This window comes from Sinocyclocheilus grahami, unplaced genomic scaffold (assembly GCF_001515645.1).
Source record: "Sinocyclocheilus grahami isolate Dianchi unplaced genomic scaffold, SAMN03320097.WGS_v1.1 scaffold127.1, whole genome shotgun sequence".
Taxonomy (NCBI): domain Eukaryota; kingdom Metazoa; phylum Chordata; class Actinopteri; order Cypriniformes; family Cyprinidae; genus Sinocyclocheilus; species Sinocyclocheilus grahami.
This window is the reverse complement of record NW_015505306.1, coordinates 2,276,181-2,297,899: the sequence shown is the minus strand read 5'-3', so window position 1 is coordinate 2,297,899 and position 21,719 is coordinate 2,276,181. Positions and strand designations below refer to the sequence as shown.

The 21,719-nt window shown below is 40.3% G+C and overlaps 1 protein-coding gene across 3 annotated transcripts in view; it reads right to left on the bottom strand.

Annotated features, from left to right (window-relative positions):
- Positions 1-21,719, bottom strand: part of LOC107590414 (trinucleotide repeat-containing gene 6C protein-like) — a 75,825-nt gene that overhangs the window by 23,675 nt on the left and 30,431 nt on the right. The window contains exons 4-11 of one of the 3 annotated variants that reach the window (XM_016279156.1): positions 17,295-17,437; positions 16,846-17,020; positions 2,113-4,500; positions 1,235-1,420; positions 771-934; positions 613-690; positions 322-379; positions 97-245 (exon numbers count right to left, since the gene is read on the bottom strand). In XM_016279156.1, coding sequence (XP_016134642.1) covers positions 97-245; positions 322-379; positions 613-690; positions 771-934; positions 1,235-1,420; positions 2,113-4,500; positions 16,846-17,020; positions 17,295-17,437 — 3,341 coding nt within the window. Of the gene's footprint in view, positions 1-96; positions 246-321; positions 380-612; positions 691-770; positions 935-1,234; positions 1,421-2,112; positions 4,501-5,731; positions 5,917-16,845; positions 17,021-17,294; positions 17,438-21,719 lie in introns of those variants that run through there. The other 2 variants (XM_016279155.1, XM_016279154.1) reach the window with 2 other exon arrangements.

Below are 21,719 nucleotides of genomic sequence, written 5' to 3'. Positions count from 1 at the left end.
AATAAATAGCTAAGACAAACAAAATCCAGCACAATGTGAAGTCTTTTAGATGCAATAATTACAATGTGCTGAATTTTAATTGTGAAAAACACATACCTTGTCCAAGAAGGGGGGACGATCTGAAGAGGATTCTTTGGAGATGACTGAAGGCCTGCAGCCCATTGGTTTATTGACTAGGCCGTTGTTATAGTCAGATATTCCCATCCCCCGTTTATCTAGTTCGGTCTTCTTCTCCAACAGGGCACCTACCACACAAATTATATTTGAATACAATATTCTAGCAAAGAAGCTCTGATCAAATTTTGCAGATATAACACCTACTCATGGCCTGATCCAAGTTCATGTTGTTGCTCTTGAGAGCCTCTTCTGCAGGGTCTCTCTGCAAAGGCAAACACAAACACACAGTAAACACCATATACTGTATAAACCATTTGCATTAATACTTATTACAAATATTAATTTGAATAATTTAATACATTTGCAACTGGATATTTTTTAAACTATATGGATAATGTACAATTAGCCAGTCAGTATCGCTAAATTAACCCCAGGGACAACAGTCAAATATACAGAGTGAGAAATGCTATTTTATGAAAGAGAAGCAGTACTCACAGGGAAGCCCATGTCAGTCAGCTGCTTGATAAGACGATTCATTATCCAAGTATCATCCTGTTTGTTTGGGACTTTTCCCTTTAAAGAAAAACAGATGAGCTGCATTTGCAGCATGTAATGACACCTACATTCAACTTACGTAGCTTTTTTTTTTTTACCTTTGGTGGGCCCTTTTTGGGTGGGTTACCCCAGGAGCTGCAGGAGGAGTTGCTCTCTTGAGATGCAGTGCTATTCCACATGTCACCCTCATCCTGCTCCCACTGCCCTGCAGACAGGCCCATGTCCTCTCCACCACCCCAGCCATCTTGCATAGATTTGGGGCCTGGAGGAACAAAAAGACATATTATTGAATATGTCCACAGTAGAAGCACAGATTAACATTTGCTACTGGTTATGTTTACAAACAATAGAAATAACTAATTTTTCCTTACTGAGATACGAAAAAATATATAATCCTGTAGTGCATTATTTACAACAACAGGGGTCCCTGTTGTTACACACGTCAAAGCTCTGATATCTATCACCTGACCTGATTTTTTTTTTTAATCACATAAAATCATTTAAAGCAAATAAAATTATATTTATTCAAATTAATAAATAAATGTACATTCATAAAACTAACCAGGTTTGCAGGGGGCAGATCCAGGAGGTCCGTTGCCTCGACCATAGACCTCAGGGCCATTATCACCCCAGCCGCCTGGGTGTTTACCCCATGCTGAAGTGCCATTGTCCAGATTTGCTGCAGGGGTGGCTGGCTCTCCCCATGAGGGTTCAGGTTTTGAATGGACATTTGTCATCTCGCCCCATCCTGCAAAGAAACACGGCAAAACTCAGGACAAGTGCACCTTTAGTTTTCACTGTATCATAAACCATATACTAAATTCTCTTGAGGCTGGCACCGTGTAGTACCGGTATATACAGTCTTGTCCAAAAGCTAGATATTTTGTATTTTTCCCTCTATAAATTATATTATTTGCATAAAAATTTTAATTACAAAAATTAACATGAATTTTACAGTTTTTTTAGACATTTATTCTAATTAAAACTTTTATTTGTTTATTTCTTTTAAAAAATAAATGTAACTGTAGGCTCCTCTGTCATAAAATGGAATATTAAGTTGCAATATTAAATGTCCGTTTAGTTCTTGGCACAAGGGAGATCTGAGGATGCCATGTTAAATACAGCTTTGGCAGAGGGAGTGCAAAGCTACACACAAACAGCAGAGGGCGTCGGGTTTGTTCCAAGTATCCTGCTGAGGCCTAGGGATACTCCCCACAGATGGCGACCCGACTCTAATTACACACTTCCTCATGGCTCAAATGCGAACCTGAACTACACTGGTAGACAGAATGTAAACACTATTCTGTTGACTGATTTACCTGAACCTTTTTTTTCTCCTAGCATGTTCTCTTATCATGAACAGTTAGTTTTTTTCTTCACTTGTATGGCAAAATTATCAAAGAAACAGAGTGATACATTTTAACCAGGTAAAGGTCTTACCTGGATTCATGAGGGTTGTTCTTTTGTGAGGTGGCCCTGTTGGATGTGGGCCAGTATTATCAGGAGAAATGTGATTATTGTTTGAATTTGACCCTCCATGACTCTGGGTCTGCATGGGAGGCTGGTTATGGTGGGGATGATGATGATGATGGTTGTTGGGTACATTGTTGGCATTGCCAGGTCCTGGTTTGCTTTGCATCCCAGGGTTATTCCTGTCCCAGAGATTGACTGTCTTCTTGTAACTGCTTGGGTCACCCCAAGCTGAGGTACCATCATCAATCTCCATTTTACGGCGGATGGAGTGTGGAGAGGGCTCCTCCCATCCAGTGGGCTCTCCAGTATTGTCAGGTTTAACACCTCCACCATTTCCTCCTCCCCATCCAGAGCCACTCTGCTTTACAGAGCTAGGACCTCCCCAAGAGCCCATGCTTCCACTGCCACTATTGCCATTGGTGCCCTCCTGAGGCTTGTTATTCCATCCTTGTGATGGCATACTGGGGTGTTGTGCATCTCCCCAGTTTCCTCCTACGCCTGGGGCAGGCTTGCCCCATCCTCTGGAGCCCTCATTACAGCCAGTACCCTCTCCATCCCAGGTCGAGCTGGAGGGACCTTTTTTTTTTCCATCTCCAGGTTCACCCCATTCTCCTCCAGACCCGCTTTCTCCACCAGGTCCATTGCTCCATCCACGAGAAGGGTTGGGCCCCTCAGGCCAGGCCTGTGGTTTGGCTTTAGCATGACTGTCTTCCCAGGTAGGAGACTTCTCCTCTGAGCCCCAAGTCTGACCACTTTTCTGCAGGTTGCCACCTGGACCTCCAGCTTGGGTACTGCCCCAACTTCCAGGACCACTGGAAGGTTTCTTGTTGCTGGTAGGATCTGCCCAACCAGAGCTAGCCTGGGGTGACGGCATGGCTGTGCCCCATCCAGGTCCAGCTCCAGTACTGGGGCATGGGCCCTCATTCTTGCCCCCAGAGTCTGGTCTGGATGTAGTGCCAGAGTTGGGGTTGGCACTGCCAGATGTTGGTGTTGGTCCTACATTGGCTGCATTTGAGGATGAGCCCCAGGATTCAGTTCCAATGTCATTCTTACAGTTGGAGCGTGCAGCTTCTTTGGTCTCCCAAGCAGTGTGCTGACGCACTGGTGTTTGTCCCCAGCCTGTGTTACACAGAACCCGAGGGTCCATATCCTGGGCAGGCAGAATAGGGGAAGCCTCATCTCTTGATGAACAGACCTTCCTACGAGGATGGCATTCCATGCTGTCACTGCTTCCCTCACTGGCTGGGGCTTTGGCCCCACGGACCCAAGAATTTAGCTGCTGCTCTTGGGTGGGAGAGCTTGAAGAATCCCATCCTTTGGGCTCACTGTTGGACTGCTTACCCCAGTCTCCAGTTGAGGCAGCTTGTCCCCAGCCAGAAGTGCCTGAGGCCCCTCCTTGTCCCCAGCTGCTCCCTGAGTCCCAACCAGCGTCTTTTGAGCCACTACCAGACTTGGCATCTCCATTACCCCAAACAGGTTCTTCATCCCCATTGACCTGTGAGGCTCCTTCTGAATTTTGAACAAATGAGCCCATGCCTGCAGGGCCAACCCCCCAGTTGGGCAGGCTGTGGCCAGGGCTTCTGGGCTCTTGCTTAGTGTGATTTGGTCCATCAGTGTTAAGGTTCTGCGGTTCGGAGCTGAAAGACACATTCATGGATGGGGTGGAGTGTGGCTCTGAGGAGTCACTGGGCACAATGCTACCCCATGTGGTGCTGCCATTGCCACTGCCACCATTACCTGCAGAATTTCCATTGGCACCACCTATACTGCCACTGCTGCAAGGGCCCTGACTGGGCAGAGTGCCCGGTGGGCTACAGATATTAGGAGGAGGAGGGTTGCTTCCTCCAGAGCTGCCGCCACCTATGTCGGTCCCTTCATGTCCTAGAACTGGCCAGGCAGAGGGGTTGGCGTTGGGGTTTAAGTTCAAGTTAAAGTTGGAGGAGCCCCAACCCCTGGCTCCCACTGATGGGCTGAAGACTTCATTCTTCCCTTCTCCTCCACTGGCAGGAGATGGGCCAGAGCCCCAGCCTCTGCTGGCCCCACCCTGACTAGAGAGTAGACCTCCTGAGTGGCTGGCATTGGCTTTGCTGGGGTGATTGGTGGAGAAATGGCCTTGCTGGCCAGCTCCTGTGGCCATGCTCATGCTGCTGATGTTACTGATACTTTCAGTGTCCAAGGGGCATCCTGCAGGGGCGTGGCTTTCTTTGCATGAAATGGAAGGCCACGCCTCCGTATCGCACTCGTCAATAATCAGTGGATCCCAGCTGCTGCAGCTATTGGTAGAGGCTGTAGTGGCACTGCGATTGGGGGATATATTCTCATACTGGGTTGCCAGGCCACTCTGTGGGGGCAGCTCTACAGGAAGAAAGAGAGAAAGAAAAATAAATAATTGAAATGCCTTGCCTGTAAACTATATTAAATTTCATTCATTCAGATAATCACTCAAAACAATTTAGTTTTTATACTTATGATAAAATACACAAATGCAGTTAATGATACTGCAAGAGATTTTAGATTACAAAAAGTTCTGGTATTTAAGAAAATATTAAAACACTGATATGGAATTAAATCTATATAAATATTTACAAATGCAAAGTTCTCAGATTTACATTTCACTTGAAAAAAAAATTCATATAAATGACCATTTACTGCAACATCTGGTTATATCGATCAAAACAATTTTTTCTTGGCTTGCTTTAAGAAAAATTGTGCATTACATCAGCACGGTAGCTATGGTCATAACTTATATAATTAAAAATGTATAATATAATAAAAATGCACCAACTGCATGTGTTGGTTTACAGATTATTGCTAGCCTGGAGTAATTGTTTTTCACTACTGTAACCGCAAAGCCTTGGTTCTCCCAACCACAACCATCTCCATCTGCTGGACTGACAGATTACAACAGCAGACTTTGCTTTCAAAGAAATATGTTCATTCTAAATATGACACATTGATAAAAAAACTGAAAATAGTGCAAATGCCTACATATGGATACCAGGATCCTGTTGTGTTAATTAGTTGGCAAATGCTGGCCAGCCTCCTGGCACTCGCTCAACTCTGTTGTTGTTGTTTTGTGTGGCTTTACATGCACAGACACGGCTCAGTCTGTCAGATCTGAGCAAAGCTGCAGTGCTCGTGCACACCAGTCTTTTTTTCACCAACCACGCAAAAAAAACTTTCAACGAAAGATAAGAAAAAAAGGAGGGAGTCTATGAGAGAGGATGGTGTGTTTCCAACACAAACGCTGTCCTTCTGTACAGACACTGCGTAGTAAAGGACGCCATTTTATCAAATCTGAACTGAAGCCAAAAAGCTTAGCGCTGCCATCAATATCTTACAGTGTCTCGCTGAAGAAAGCTTATCAGATGAGCATAGCAAACTTCTGCCCTGCATTAATCTCTAACAAGCAATGCAATAGCTTTAGGGATTTGCGTTTTGTTTGCAGTTACACGAATGCTACACTTCCAGATCAAACAGCAGCAGTGCAGCAGAGAGCAAAGCAAAGGAAAAGCCTGTTATCAGTGCGTGGAGGATCATACTATGAGGTTGGTGGGGGTGGGGTTGCAGAGAAGTGGAAAAGTACCTGAAGAGAGATGTCGCCCGACCATCCTGAGAGAAGCACTAGGCTGCGTGCAGAGCACTGGCCATTCCCTGTTACAATATGTCTGCTGCTCGCGAGGCTTCTGAGGCTCATATTTGAAATGCTGCCAAGGAGCTGTAGCTCAGTACGTGAGCGACCGCCCCGTTCATCCCACACGGCTTTGGCAGGATCCGATCTGTTCCCTCACCCGGGCGTTATTTATATCTACCTCTATTCCTGATTTGGAGAGGAGCCTCTCTAGTGAGGGAGGGGAAACAGGGTTGCACGGGAGTTGAAGGTTAAAGCCAAGAGCATTCTGTTGTGCCATTAGGAGGGAGGAAAAACAAATCCAAAAAGAGGGATTCCTTTTCTTGTGTACTCTTCTCTTTCATGCTTTCAAACTGTCACAAAACATTTAGCCGAGACCATTCAGGCTGCAATTAGCACCGCTGCTCACAATAGAGTGAGCTGAATAGATGCACAAAAGCAAGCCTGCCTCAGAGCATAGGCTGCACTGCAAGGACTGTGTATACACAGAAACAACAGCTCCCTGTCATACTGGCTGATTTTAAGTATACAGCTTTCTTGTAATATTAAAAGTACAGTGGGTGTGTGAAGTTGTAGCTCTGCATACCAGAGGTGCGGACCCAAGTTTAGAGGAAAACAACACTTCAATGGCTGAATGGGACACAGTATAAACAGACCAAATGAGGCTCACATGGAGGCGGGCAGGTGGCCAAGGGCTAAATATCTGTACAGAGTGTGCCCGCACTTTAATGATGCAGAGGAAAGTGAAAGACGACTGGAAAGCATGCATGCTGGGAGGAAATAAGGGATGGCTTCAGTAGAGATAGAAACCCCCAAAACGAGATGAACACTTACAAAAGCACACAAGCTCTTGGCATCAAGGAAGGCATTGTTTACAAATGATCCCAGCGCCTCCCATACACACAATACACCAAAGCCCAAAGAGAACAGACTCTTATTATTCTCCAATCCAAAGCCAGCTTTTTTCCAGCCAAATATGCAATGATGTAATCAAAGCCTCATTATTGATTATTCCCTTGCCTGCAAATGACCCTTTTATGAAAACCCCAAACAAGTAAATCTAAATGCTGGCTTTGGGTTTCACTATTTAAACAGTTATTGGTCGGTTTTGTTTGTCTTTTTCTGTAGTAACTCTTACAAAGAGTCAGAGTACTTTACAGGCAGCACAAAGGAGTTTACAATCCCTTGCTGGAGATAAATTAGTTCAGATAAATGCTGGACCAATTTCTGCCCAATGAAAATTGAGCACTACAAACATCCAAAGACACAGCAACACCGGCTCAGAACATGCAGAGCATGTTTGGCAACATTGAAGAACATCCTTTAAAACAAAGAGGATGCCATTTGTTACTTTGATTAGAGGTCTCCCATTCTTATTTTAAAATCTTGTGAAAAATATACAATTAAAAGTTGCGCCTAAAGTGAAAGAGGTGCAGATCTATACATTGTAGTGTATTAACTGTGCTAATCTTGAATTGAACTGAACACATCAAGAGTGCATATGTAATAATTCACCCAATAATAATTCACCCTAAAACTACTCTATTCATGCTATACTAAAAATGTCATCTGCACTATTATTACATTTTCACTCAATATAAACATGCAAATACAAATAAACAGCAGTGGTACTGTGGGGCGAAGAACAGGGGGCTTTGCTGACGTTGCGATTTTTTTCAGTTGCAAAAACGCTTGGTAGGAGAATGCAGGGAGGGGCCAACATGCATGAGGGTCTTATGCAACAACCATGAGTCTTGATGTACTACACCACGCTCCCATTCATTCACGTTAGGATGTGACATCAGGAATAGGCAGTCACTGGGTGACCACCAGCACCGGACAGCAGGGGGCGACTACAACAGATGATAGCAGAACTAACACAGGAATGACATCAAGAACTCTACTAATCAAGACCAGGCCAAAAAAAAAAAAAATCACATAAATAGAGTAGGTTATTGTTATAGTTTGTTGACAAATCCTATTTTCTGAGTCTCAGTGCCTGTATGTGTGTGTGTCCTCTGTAAACCAAAGAAACTGAAAGTTAGCCGTTTTGACTTGAAGCAAAATAGTCTGCCAGAATCTTTTTTCAGCTCTTACTTTGGGAAAGAAGAGAGGCTTCTCGCCATTGTACTTGGGTAAGTCCTCATTAGTATTCCCTGAGCTGGGCTCTCTCAGCCCGGTCAACTTTACTTCCTGGTCACAAATATATTGGCATTGATAGGATGCATGTAAGTGTGTGTGGGTGAGACAGGAAAAGAGAAAGAGCTAAAGTTTTTGTGGCTGGGACCAGTGCCAGTGCTCAGGTCTGTTTGGCAGCTTGGGGGAAGAGAACACAGGACTCACTGAGGCAAATAGGCCCATAATGAGCTGATAATTCTCCTGCAACAGCAGGCCTGTAAGTTGTAATGCACTCCACAGAGCAGCCGGCCATACTAAGCAATGTAAACCTCAAAACAACATACAGAAACAAATACACTTGACCTTAAAGGTGAACTGTGTAATTTATGTGCCTCTAGCATCAACAAACGCTACTGCAAAATAATGACTGGAGACTGCTGTATTCAGATATGCTGACTAGCTGTTTGAAAGGACGCCCCTTAATCCTCTAATACTCCAATCCGGCATACTGAGCACTGCCCTGGACTGAAAGACACTGAATACTGTTGATGCAAACTGCTGTCTGATGAATCAGACCACTGGGACAGAAATTATGTGATACGAGACTATATAACAGTGAGATGCTCCACTGCTACCTTGCTACCTTTATGAGTGAAAGAAAAATTACTATTGCTTTGCATTAAGTGCAGTTACTAATAATATTACACGTTTATTTCTTGGTAATGCACATTTGACAGTAAAGCACTGAGCTTAAGTTTGGAAGCATACAATGTATATATTCTAAAATGTATATATTCTAATCTTATCAAATGTACCATTATTCTATAGTATTATACTGAACTGACCATAATCTACAATGATTATAAAAGGAGCGCTCTTTACTTGCTTTATCTGATTCAGTCGCAAATTGAAGTCATTTCTAGAACTGCTCAGAGTCAGTCCATGAGCATTTGACCATTTCATTTGAGAGAAACTATCGTCATATATGCACACAGAAATGTAAAAGGTATTCACGGCAGCCCGTCAAAATAAAAGATCGGTTTAACTTGAAGACATTATCGTGCCTGAAATAGCCTGTTACTGTTGTTCAGTAGAATGTACATACCTCTACTACTAATACTATTACTCAAATTATTACAAATAACTTAAGGAATAATTACATAATATTTCTTTCATGTTTTAATGTTAATAGTAAATTCCATTTGTTTGCCAAAAAATTAAGTTTAGAATTTTTATTTGGTTAAAACATTAATTAAATTAATATTTAAGGCCTTCATTTGATAACCAGAAATATTTAAATACAAAGCACAGAATTTCTGAGGAAAAAAACAAAACAATATTTCATTAGACATGCATAAACAGAATTTGGTAACAATAGGTAAGAGAAACATTTCATAGGGCCCTGAACATATAATTTTTGTTAAACTTTTAATAAATTGATGTTAAATTGTATGTTTCATGATTTTAATTAATTAGACATTTTTGATTGATACAATGTAATTTAACAAAAAAAAAAAAAAGTCCAGAAAAATTAAAACGGGGGAAAAAAACAAGTAAACAAGTGTTTGTTTACCACAGAGTATATTTTGGTCATCCCATTAAAAATGACATTTAAACTGGATAATCTTTAGAGCTTTAAAATGCTTTAGTTGTGTGAAATACTTGAAAGTCATTGAAAAGTGCTTGAATTTCTCTCTCAAAAGGTTGTACAAACCCTGAAATGAATGCCACAACACCATAGTTATAGCTAGCGTAACTACTTCTGGTTTTCTATGTCAGCGCTGTTTGATCTGTTTATAACAGAGAATTCTGTGCAGAATTTGAATGCTTCTCACTAAATCTCGCAGCAACCATTCATTCTGTGGTGAATTCAAACGCTTCTCACTGGATTTTGCAGCGCTATGCAGTAAAAGAGTCGCAAGAACAACACTGGTTCCCAAGTAAACCTGTTCTGAGCTTGGACCAGTTTGCTTGCACTGCGCTCAATTATTGGTCAGAGCTGATAAATGGTCTGCCCTGCCCTGTTTATTGATCTGAATTATGTTACTGAAATTTCCAATTTTGACAGAGTAGATTCTGGTCATTCTCCATTAAAGTAGATAGAGCATGCACTTGCATGGCTTGAAACTTACGTGTTTGTGATAATAAATGTGGCCACTAAGAAAATTGACTTGCCTTAATTGACTTTGATTGTAACCAATCAAAAAAAAATCTTTTGTTTTGACATTCTAATAATAATAATCTAAGAACTATTCTAAACTGCTGACTTGGTGAAACATTTCTTATTATTTCTTGTTAATGTTGAAAACTGTTGTGCTGCCTAAAGTTTTTGTGGAAAACTTTTTTTTCAGGATCAAAAGAACAGCATTTATTTGAAAAAAAAAACCAAACAAACATCTGTAACATTATAAATGTTTTTACGATCACTTTTGATCAATTTAATGTATCCTTGCAACATAACATGTTACTTTCCATAAAAATTCTTACTGACCCCAAACTTTTGAACAGCATAGTAAATATAGCTGTTCTAGAATTCTCCGCAATTTTTACATAGAAGAATGACACAGAATGGCACATAGAAAATAACACACATCATCATTAATTTAAGTTGCAATCCGATATATACACAGACACATGGACATAGGGCATCAGGCCACGCAAAAGTAAAAAAAAAGCATTGTCTCCTACAGGTTCTGAAGATAGGAGGCAAAGTGTTTCTGTCCCTTGGGCTGTTATACATTAGATATCCATGTGATGACTGTAGGAAAGATGGGGGGAGCAAAAGAGACGAGCTAAATGAATACAGCCTCTGTGCTGTTGCTGCTGCTGGCTTAAAGCAGAGCTGTGGACCATTCGGCTGCATTCCAGTGGCTTCCTGTAAAAACACACACTCACACAGAAAGCTGGGAGCTCTTATTACTTGTTGGGCTCCCAATGTGCGTTAAGTAACATCCAGCGGAACCACAGCTCAGTGCACGTGCCGGCTCAAAACACACAAAAGCAAACTCAACCAGGAGAGAGAGAGAGAGAGAGAGACAGAGAGAAGGAAGCATGAAAATAAATGCAAGTGTATGTAGATTTTTAAAAACCATCACAATGCATTTTGGGACTGCCATACATGCAATGCTGTCTAAACATAAATAGGCCATCATAAATAATAATGTTTGCTAAGCTACGCTACGATTATTGCTCCCTAACCCTTATGGGTGAGAATCACAAGGATTTTAAAGATTCCTGTTCAAGATACAATTATGCTCAACATTTCCACTTCATTAACGCAGGGATTAAAGCAAAAAAAAAATCTTTTGACTGAATTTCTCCTCAGCCAAACCCCATTCCACAGCCATACCTGTCACACACCCAGTTTAAGAGCAGTTTTTTCTTCTTGTAATTAGGAGCGCTTGTCCTCCTAATTTAAAAAAAAATGTAGGAGCACCTTCTAATCAACAATAAAAAAATTCTGATCAAGAATTAGCCTTCCTAATACGAGCTGACATTTGACTCAGTGATTTCAGGGGCATTTTTTTTACCTTTATAAATGCATTTTTCTATTTTTATTAAATGCATGCAGTGTTTCCTAGGATTTTTTCCAGCTGTGGTGGCAGGACTATTTCTCATTAACCACACCCCCTCCCCACCCAAGAATCCTGTGCACTCAGAATTGAATTTATTTGAACTAAAAAAGACAAGTAAATAGTAAATAATAAAATAAGAATAAATAAATTAACGACAATCAATAGCACAAACAAAAACAATAACAAGAAATGTTTTCAGTTAGGTCTAACTATGGTCTAACTAGAAGAAAAGGATTGGTTGGTAACACTAGACGTCTCCTCTTTATATACATCTATCCCTAACTTTTTTCAGAAATGCTGATAATTTTGATAAACCAGTTGAATTTATCACTGAGATGATTATGTTTGTTTTGACAAAGAATTACATTATGTTTAATAATGATTTTTACTTACAAACACATGGAACTGCCATGGGTACTCCATTAGCTCCAAACTATGCAAATTTGTTTATGGGGAAGATTTTGTTTACCATAATAATCCTTTTTTGGGAAATGTGAAATTATGGTTACATTTATATTGAGTTGGTGGAATTTGGTAATTTTCTTAACTCCAGATTGGCATCTTTTCGACAGAGCGAGACCAAAGCACTATTCATTTTTTGGATGTGTTAATGGTGAAGGACCACAAAAAATGAAAAACGAACTATTACGTAGAATCTGTGACTCGGAGGAAAGTTTTGAGGTATCCACACGTTTGGCTTCAGTCGGCATACAATAAAGCTAAAGTTTTAAATAGACAACAATTATTAAATCAAGCTCATGGAAAACAAAGCAAATCTTTTTCAGTCAAATGTGCGTTAACTTTTAACAGTCTTATCAAATCAAGAAAATCATAAAAAATATTGGAATATCCTCTCGATTGATCCCTCTTTAGGTGAAATTTTTAAAGATTTTCCTTTGTTTATTCATAAAAGATCCAATAATATAGCAAATAGATTGGTAAAATATGATTTATATAAATACACCAACAAGACTAAAACATTTATAAAATGTAGGAAATGTGCCACTTGCTCATCGATAATTAAAACTAATCAATTTAGTGATGTACATTCTGGAAAAACATTCTTTACTAAATCATTAATTACCTGTTCCACATCAAATGTGATTTCCATGTTAAAATGTCAGTGTCCACTTGTTTACATCAGAAAAACTAGTCGTAAGAGGAAGTGAGTTTTTTTTAATTGTTATTTATTGTTTAGTAATAGTGGGCGGCGATACTGACTTATGAATGGCTTTCGGCCTGATGTGTCAGCTCGTCCACTTTCATTCACATTAGTGTTTTCTAGGGCTGGGTTTTGACACAAATTTCACGATTCGATTCAATATCGATTATTTTGGATATATATCAGGTACAGTACATGCCAAATTTTCTCAAGGGAAAAAAAATCTCTCAACTAATGCTGTAAAATATACATGCGAGTCAGTCAGTTGGTACTACATTACTATAATATTGAAGGTTAAAATGGACTGATTTGTTAAAATTACACAATGACGTTTTTAAAATAATAAAGTTACAATTACATATTTGTACTACAATTAGTTTTTTTATATAAACAATGGTGGCTGTCATAAAAACTTTATTTGATATATTCAAACAAATTAAATAGGGATGCACGATATATCGGCCACCATATCGGTATCGGCCCATATCGGCTCATTTTTTCTGTTATCGGTATCGGCCTGATAAGAAAATTTGGCCGATATCTTAAAGCCGATAAATAATGCATTATTTCCTTCAGAGACACTTCAGATGCGCGCTGTTCGTTTGCAGCCTTTTGTGCAATTGTACGTTGTAATATTGTGTTTATTTGATGTATATCTGATTTATCTCATATAGAATGCGTTTGGTTAAGTTAAAAGAGCGCTTCAGTTTACCGGTGATCGTCTTTAGCTCAGCGCACGCAGCTCAAACAGCAGTGCACAACATTAATAACTATGATTGGGAATGTCGTGTATATAACATTCTAATGAGAACATTATTATAATAAAACGTTGTGAATTCTTTGGGTTTAGTTGCCGTGTTTCAGCGCGTTGTTATGGGAAGAGCGCATCCACAACAGGATCACACATTCTGACTATAGCATGCAATAACTGCGTCATTTGTCATTTCATATATAAGTTGTAATATTATGTTTATGTTGTATTAATATTAATCTCAGGATGCATTTCCTTGAGTTAAATAAGCTGCCAGCAAAACGCTTCAGTTTACCGTGTTCATTCAGCTCTTCAGCTTCAGCTTGAGCTGCAGCTCAATGGCTGCTATTTAAAACAGTGGTATTAATTTGTTACTTTTTCAAAATCATTGATATATTATTAATAACAACAACCACTTGTATTTTTCTCTTATTATTTTCATCAACAATATGGTTTAGTAATTAAAATCATTTAATTATTGTCCGTGCAGAGGCTATTCTGTTTTATTGATCTGTGGCGTATTCATTTTGATTCTTTACATGTGTAATGATGTCCAGTGACTTGTTTGCATTATTTATGCATTATTTTATTTATTTGTAAGACTTTTTTATGACTAAATTTGGTAATGGGAGAGTAAAAATATTTTTAAAATGTACACCGTTCAAACTAGGCTGCTTATGTTGAAGTGTTTGGGATGTGGCTTTTAATGATGAGACCTTTTTTGTAATCAGGCTCTCAAAAAGTATATAACAATTTGGATATAGATTTATCGGCCAACATATCGGTTATCGGCTTTCAAAAATAAAGAATAATCGGTTATCGGTATCGGCCAAAATTTTCATATCGGTGCATCCCTAAAATTAAACCTTGAAGAACAGTAAAATTCATTATGAATATGTTATTTGGTGCATATATTTAGCAAAATGCCCCTCTCTACGGTTTATTTTTCTAGCTGACTAATGAGTTTATGGTCACCGAATATGTTTTTCTGAGGTTAATGTGACGTTATGTGACATTGTTTACAAGACGTTATATTGACGTCTTTGCACGGCTGAAACACTGATTGAGCGATTACATGAGACATGATACGGATTGCTAAGTTGTACTCTGTCTTTTAACTTACCTTCGGATGTTTAGTCATGTTTATTTTCTGCTGAAGCTGGTATTAATGTGGAGGAGATGATCAGTTCACGTGCGCCTCGCATTGCCGCGTCTGTTGAACTGAGGCGCTACAGCGATCTGTCACCCCACATTAAACAGCGCCAAAACGGCATTTATTGTTTGAATACTGCAATACAATGGACAGAATTTGAAATCTGAGACGGTTTCATATTAAAAGTACCAAAGCACAATGCTTATTGTGATATATTGGATGGGAAGTGCCCTTCAATGTTCCGTCCATTAACTGAAAACAGGCTAGACTAATTGATTCTTGGGATTTAAGAATCGATATCATTCCGTAAAAATGAGAATCGATTAATATCAAGATATCTATATCTTTTACCCAGCCCAAATATCTTCTGTAAATTTGTTTGGTGAATTTTGATGTGTTGATTGCATTGTAACTATTATTTTATTGTTCGTCTTTAAAGTTACTTGATTGATTGGTTGATTGAGTTCATGATAAGTAGCACCGGTTATGTGATTCTCCACCTGGTGATTATTGGACTTTAAAAAAAAAAAAATTCTTCTGGGAAGTGCTATTGTATGATTCACTGAAGAAGGCTTGTTGCCGAAACGTCTGATTGTTGATTGCTCAGATGCTAAATAAAAAGAAACTGTCATTTATTAAGAAGATCCAGCGAGTGCGGATCCTTAATCTGAATGTGCCTATGATTCCTAAAAATATGATCCAGGAAGACAGTTCGCTAGAAATTGGGACAGGGCTTTGGTCTTGCTACTAACTAGGACTCCAGAGCTGAGAAGAACACATGATTCCTTCAAACCACAAATAAGAGCCAATCAATACTCTGGGAAGAGATAAGAACAGTCCACGATTCAGCCCAATTATGTGCCACGCCAATCAAGGGAGACTCCTTCTGAATCCCGCCCATTTACTGTAAGCTGTGAATCACCCCTGCCCACAAAGCTGATCATCTGCCATCTCTCCCTTTTCCTCTCAAACTCATTCTTTCGCTCTGCCACTGCAATTGAGAAGCCACAGACACACAGCAGAAGACTGCCAAGTCCACGTACAAACTGCAACACTCTTGGCAAACCCACATGCCTCCAAACACAGGAAGTAGCAAAGCACAACTCAGCAAGACCGTTTCTCTCCATCTAGCCTTAATCGCCTGCAAAAAAAAGAGAGAAAAAAACCCCCAGCATCCACAACTACCTACTGCACAAGCACACATGAATAAGCTCAAACACTATATTACAAAACGACCCTGATTAAATGTCAACAGAAGATTTCAACAAGACCATTTACTACCTACTGAACCACATCTATTGTGCCACACTCATAAGGGGATGTTCACACAAAAGTAATTTTTCATTCCACTGTGCTACTTCTCCATTGTTTTTCTATGTAAACATATGTGAGATTGATGTATTCGACGTGCTCTGCGTCTTGATATGCTGTTCTAAAAATGCACTGCACTCAAGTTTAAATAAGTTCAACTTCACAAAAAAATGCCTCTCATTTTTTTTTATATGCAAAAACGTGTTCTGTATGAAAGGCCCCTTACAACACAGCTTGACACAGGACAGTGGAATGGAGGAAGAAATGATTCTTGAGACAAATTTTTAAAACGTATAACTTCCAAGTTCAAATTTTTTTTTTTTAAATCTCATTATTAGGGCTAAATTAGGTACAGATTTCCCAATACGATTCAAATTCCAATTCACAATTTCAATACCATTCTGATTTGGTTTTTGGATTTATTTTTGGGTACATGAAGAGCAATTAATAAAAAATAAAAAAATAATTCTTACTCAGCCCGCCCTATTCAGTTTTATATGCATATAAATAGCATTTAGTCTATACAAAATAGTAAGCAAAAAGCAACAAAGTGGAAGTAATACAAAAGGTAGCATGCAAATGCAAGGGCATTAATCATTTATAAAAATAAAATGCCAAGGAGAATAAACATTTAAAGTCAGCATGAACCAGAAACTGCGACCAACATTTCTTCCCTATTGTAACATATCAGATTGAAACCGCTTCTTGAACAAGGAAAAAAAAAGTAGGTTGCCGACCCCAGCAAATAAAAGAAGGACACAAGAAAGAAACTTTACATTATCGTATCACACTTAATGCTGCATGAGAATTGGCGGATAGCCTGTACAAACCAGCATCCAAACCCCCCCAGCCACAACCAGCTCTTCTACCTTCCTGCAATATTACATAACAAAACGACAAAACAGACCACATGATCACCAACTATGGGCGTTAAGTGTTTTCTGGACTGCACCCTGATTTAGCAGGCTGCCCTGTGTGCATCATGGAGGAGATGCTGACCTGGGTGGGTCTGGCAGGAGAAGAGCTGAGACGTAGGGTTGGCGGACACTGGCTGCACAAGAGCCGTACTTCCGGCGGGCAGAGGTTGGCCTCGCTTCAGTAGCTGCTTGTGTTCGTATTGACGGAAACGAGGGGGCACCTCTCGGGGCGGGTAGCGAGGGGCTGCCGGCTGCTGCTGTTGGTTGCCGGAGGGTGCGCGCTTGCCATTGCCACCAGTGCTGCTGCTGGCTGAGGGCACGGACGGGTTGGTGGCGGTGCTGGGGTTGGTGGGGGGAGGAGGGGCCTGGGTGGGTCTGGCAGGAGAAGAGCTGAGACGTAGGGTTGGCGGACACTGGCTGCACAAGAGCCGTACTTCCGGCGGGCAGAGGTTGGCCTCGCTTCAGTAGCTGCTTGTGTTCGTATTGACGGAAACGAGGGGGCACCTCTCGGGGCGGGTAGCGAGGGGCTGCCGGCTGCTGCTGTTGGTTGCCGGAGGGTGCGCGCTTGCCATTGCCACCAGTGCTGCTGCTGGCTGAGGGCACGGACGGGTTGGTGGCGGTGCGGGGGTTGGTGGGGGGAGGAGGGGTGGGGCTGGGCTTGGCAGAGTCTGGCACTGTGGACACAGAGATGAAAGAATGAGAGAAAGAGAGAGAAGGGGGAGAGGGAAGGATAAAGTTAATTTTAGCACATGCCATAATGAAAGCAAACAGGAAGTGTCTTTAGAGGGACAGCTATGAGAGGATTCGGGAGGGATGAGCGAGTGCGAGACCATCGCGGATGTCGGTTCGCCTGTCTCTACCCATCACAGCCAGCCTAGACACAGGGGCTCTCGGGGAGGGAGATGAAAGGAAACGAAAGTGTCATTTATCTTTACGTATCCGTGTTGTGGAGGAGGTAGAAACGGTTACACAATTAGCCATCAGAGAGCCTGATCCAAGCAGATCTCCGCCTGAGGCAGAGGCAAAGATGAAGCAGAGGGAGCGCAAACATCTGCGTGGATGAGTACCGGACTTACGCAATGCAGACAGGGGAGATGCTTATTCTGCTGGGGGATAAACCACTGTCTGGTGGTGGAGCAGAAAAAATACTTTAAATATACTACTTGTGTTTCTGGGCTTTTATTGATTTTAGTAGCTTCAGAATTTTTAGGCAGAGTGACAGTGTGAGAAATATCAAAATACATACAAACGATAGGTCTACGCTGATGCACTGAAATTATTCACAGGAGGCCCTCATTGAACAGACCACAAAACTTAAAAAAACAGCTCTGCAAATGGTAAATACAAATTGCTGGCTTGTAATAAAACACAACAGTGAACGCTCACTTTTTCACTTAATTTCCCTGCTTGTTTTCTCTGTATAAAATGTCAATAAAGAGGTCTAAGCCATGAATCAAACCAACCCACTTCAAAATTTAATTACAACATTACAATCTTTGCTTTGAAGTATGTGAAAGTGTAAGTTTATAAAAATAAGGAAAACAGACAAAAGGTACAAGACTGTGTAGCTAATGACTTTAAAAAGGAATGACCTACTCATCTGACACAGCTTTACGAATAACAAATCAAATGATGGTATACATACAGCTACTGATATATAGTCATTATTTATACATTAGTAACACAGAAAAATTGCAAAATGACTGCAAAAACATTCATGTCCATAAAAAAACAAGTCGTTTGAGAGGATAGCGAGACTGATTCAATGATGTGTTCATCACTTGGCACGGTCTGTTCAATAGGTTACACTGTTGTCTACTTTTGGTGTTAATCGTTCACCAAACAAAAGACTGAAAATACACTGAATTTGATGATTGAAATGATTTTTGCTGCTTGTTTACTTAAAACATCAATATTTTCAAGATTTCATCATTTTATCATGTTCAACCAATTTAATTCAACAATTTGGGACTACAATATATAAATGATTTTAGTTGTGTTAAATTAGCATCGTAGGAACTGGGAACAGGATTTCCACAACCTACCATGCTTTGCAAGGGACTGGATAGGGAAAGTAAATTTAGTAAATAAAATGCTATTTTATGCATTTTAAGCAAGATGAGAAAAGGGGATACTGTTTTTAGGTGATTACCATTGTGGTGAAGTGTAGAGCATGTGCTTGGGTTGAGGATCTGCTAACAAGAATTCAAGTTACTTTAACTACGGGAATACAACAGAAGCAACCAGTAAGTTAGATGCAACACCTAACCACATTTGTAAAGTTATATTTAGCTTGCTAGTATGGTGTAATTGTTACCCAAGACGGTTTTTAAATCACTCAGGTGAACTACACCCTCCAGAATCCACTGCTTCATTCCTATTGGCTGAAAAAGAGGCTCACATACACTATAGATTACGCACTGGAGAGGCCCAATGTGACACAGCCATAACACTACAACAAAACATGAATCCTGAGCTAGCGTGAACATGTCCTTTCAATTTCTCCCTTTCTCTCTCCCTCACCCGCACGTCCCTCCCCCCAGTTGTGGCCCCTCGCTCTCTTTCATGCCATGTTTGCAGTACAGACGTTCTCCAGTGGCGCAGTCGCAGTGCTAAGCTGGAATCAGAGACGCCAATCCCTGATTAAGTCGAGCTCAGCCTGCCTCCTACGAGCTGGGCCGACCAATCGCTACAGTTTCCCCAACCTCCTCCACTTTTCTTGCATCTGAATCATCCCATTGTAATAACCGATCATGAACGTGTTACAGAAATCATATGGACTCCTAAGCGCATGGCTAATTTCTCTTGATTACACTGGAAGCACCTTCATATTCTGTCTTTCACACTTTTGCCCCAGGGCCGTGAAAAATGACTGCAGCCAGGGCCTTTTGATGAAAGCTATTCTAGAAGCTTCTGTGGAAACTGTCAGCACCCGTCCAGTCACAACACAGCACTGGCGAGGGGAGGTTTGTGGAAGGGGGAGGGAGATGCAATGAGCTCTCGAATGGGAGATGAGAAAAAGAGTGTATGTGTGCATCTAAATCCAGCTTTCTGAGCAATGGACACAGATACACAACGCAAATCCTCAACCAATTATGCAGTTATGAGATTCATGTAAACTGAAACGCTTTAATTGCTAACCAATTTACTAAGGCTTATTTTAAAGCTTTGTTGCTCTGATACACACTCTCACGTGTAAACGCATTAATGCCACTCGCCAGAGCCCTGGTCTAGAGACCTGGCCAAATTATGGGTTCAATACAAGTTAAGCTCTTGCAAACAGTATTTGTGGCATAATTACCACAAAATGCAATTTAATAATAATAAGAAAAAAATGTATATACTACAAACAATTAAATAATTTTTTTTAATATATATATATATATATATATATTATTTTTTTTTCAATGTTAATGTTTTGACATTTTTAGGTTTTTAATTTGCAAAAACATTGTACACATGTACACAAACAGTAAAACATCTTTCACATGATAATCCAATGGATACAAGACAACTTTTACATGAATTAAAGTGATGAATAACTAATTCACCGGCCCTGAATAGATTGAGAATGATGATTACACTCAAAAATAAATGTCTTTGTTATGACTGCATAATTCATGTGCTCCACATTTCTGCTTTGACCCCCCCCAGTGCATAACCCCATATGTACTTCCGTTGTAAGTGACTTACTGTTACTAAAAAAAAACTAAGACAGAAATTATTGTCGCCGCTGACATACATTATTACCCTATTGATCCTGGAAAATTCTTTTAAATCACCATTCTTTTACAGTATACAACTGCAACAGTTAACAAATGCTGCTTGATCAGACATGAAAGCTTCAAAGCTTTCATTTTTTCTTACAGCATCCACTAATTTTTTCTTTTTTTTATCAAACAGACACTCAGATAAATCATAAAAAAAAACTGCCTGGGACGTTCTTGGGATGCTGTCTAAACAAAAACCCAGCCACTGGAAGAAAAGACTGACACAGGAAAAAGTAAACATCAGCTTCTTTTGTAGAGGCTGCATTAGATATTAAACGTGTCTGTTTGTGAAACGGCTCAAATGCACACTGAATTCCCAGTGAATTAAGCAGCATTTCATTACAAAGAGAAAAAGGAGGGAAAAAAAGCATATTATACATCGGCCCGAGGGAGTATTTTCCATCTCACAGTGTGACACAGATCTCTCTTACTTTCACAAAGGCATCTTCATTTACTGACTGATGAGAAATTAAATCCTGCATTAAACATTCAATTCTTCGACTGCACAGGACAGATGAAAGCACTAAAGGTATGAGAACGGTGTAACACGTCCTGGTAGGCTGAAATTACAGGACTTGAGCCCAGTCTAAGTACAGAGGAGACACCTTAAATGTAATTACAGCACACAGTGTGCCTCCTACTACAGACACACACTCCACACATGCTGCTAGAGCATAATGACAGGCTTTCCAAGATGAGCCGTGACTTCAAGTGGAGGTCAGAAATCGCTGAGTGGGTTTATTTTGATCAATAACACTTTCCAGCTCTGTTTTCAGACTGTGAGTGAGCTATGAGACGAGACAAAGGCATTGTAATGTGGAGATGTGAATCAGACCTCACAGAGGGAACAGGTTTTTGAGGTCAGTATAATTGAACGTCGCTCGCTCTCAATGGCACGTTAGCGGCCATCTGTGGAGGAGAGTAAAGGCAGAGTTTGTACTACCAAATCATTATCTGTCACACTGACAGACTCGGTTGTAAATGTTTTGCCATGATCTATTTTAAACTGTCTTTGTTTTCCAGAAAATTATATAGAGTTTATAAAACACAGGCTGCAATGAAAGTTAAGCAACTAAAATCATGTACAACTGGTAAGAGTGAGTTTGGAGAAAACAAAGTTCTATTCATTCAGTCATTAGAAAAAAAATAACCACAACATAGTTAAGAACATTATTAATAAAAAGCA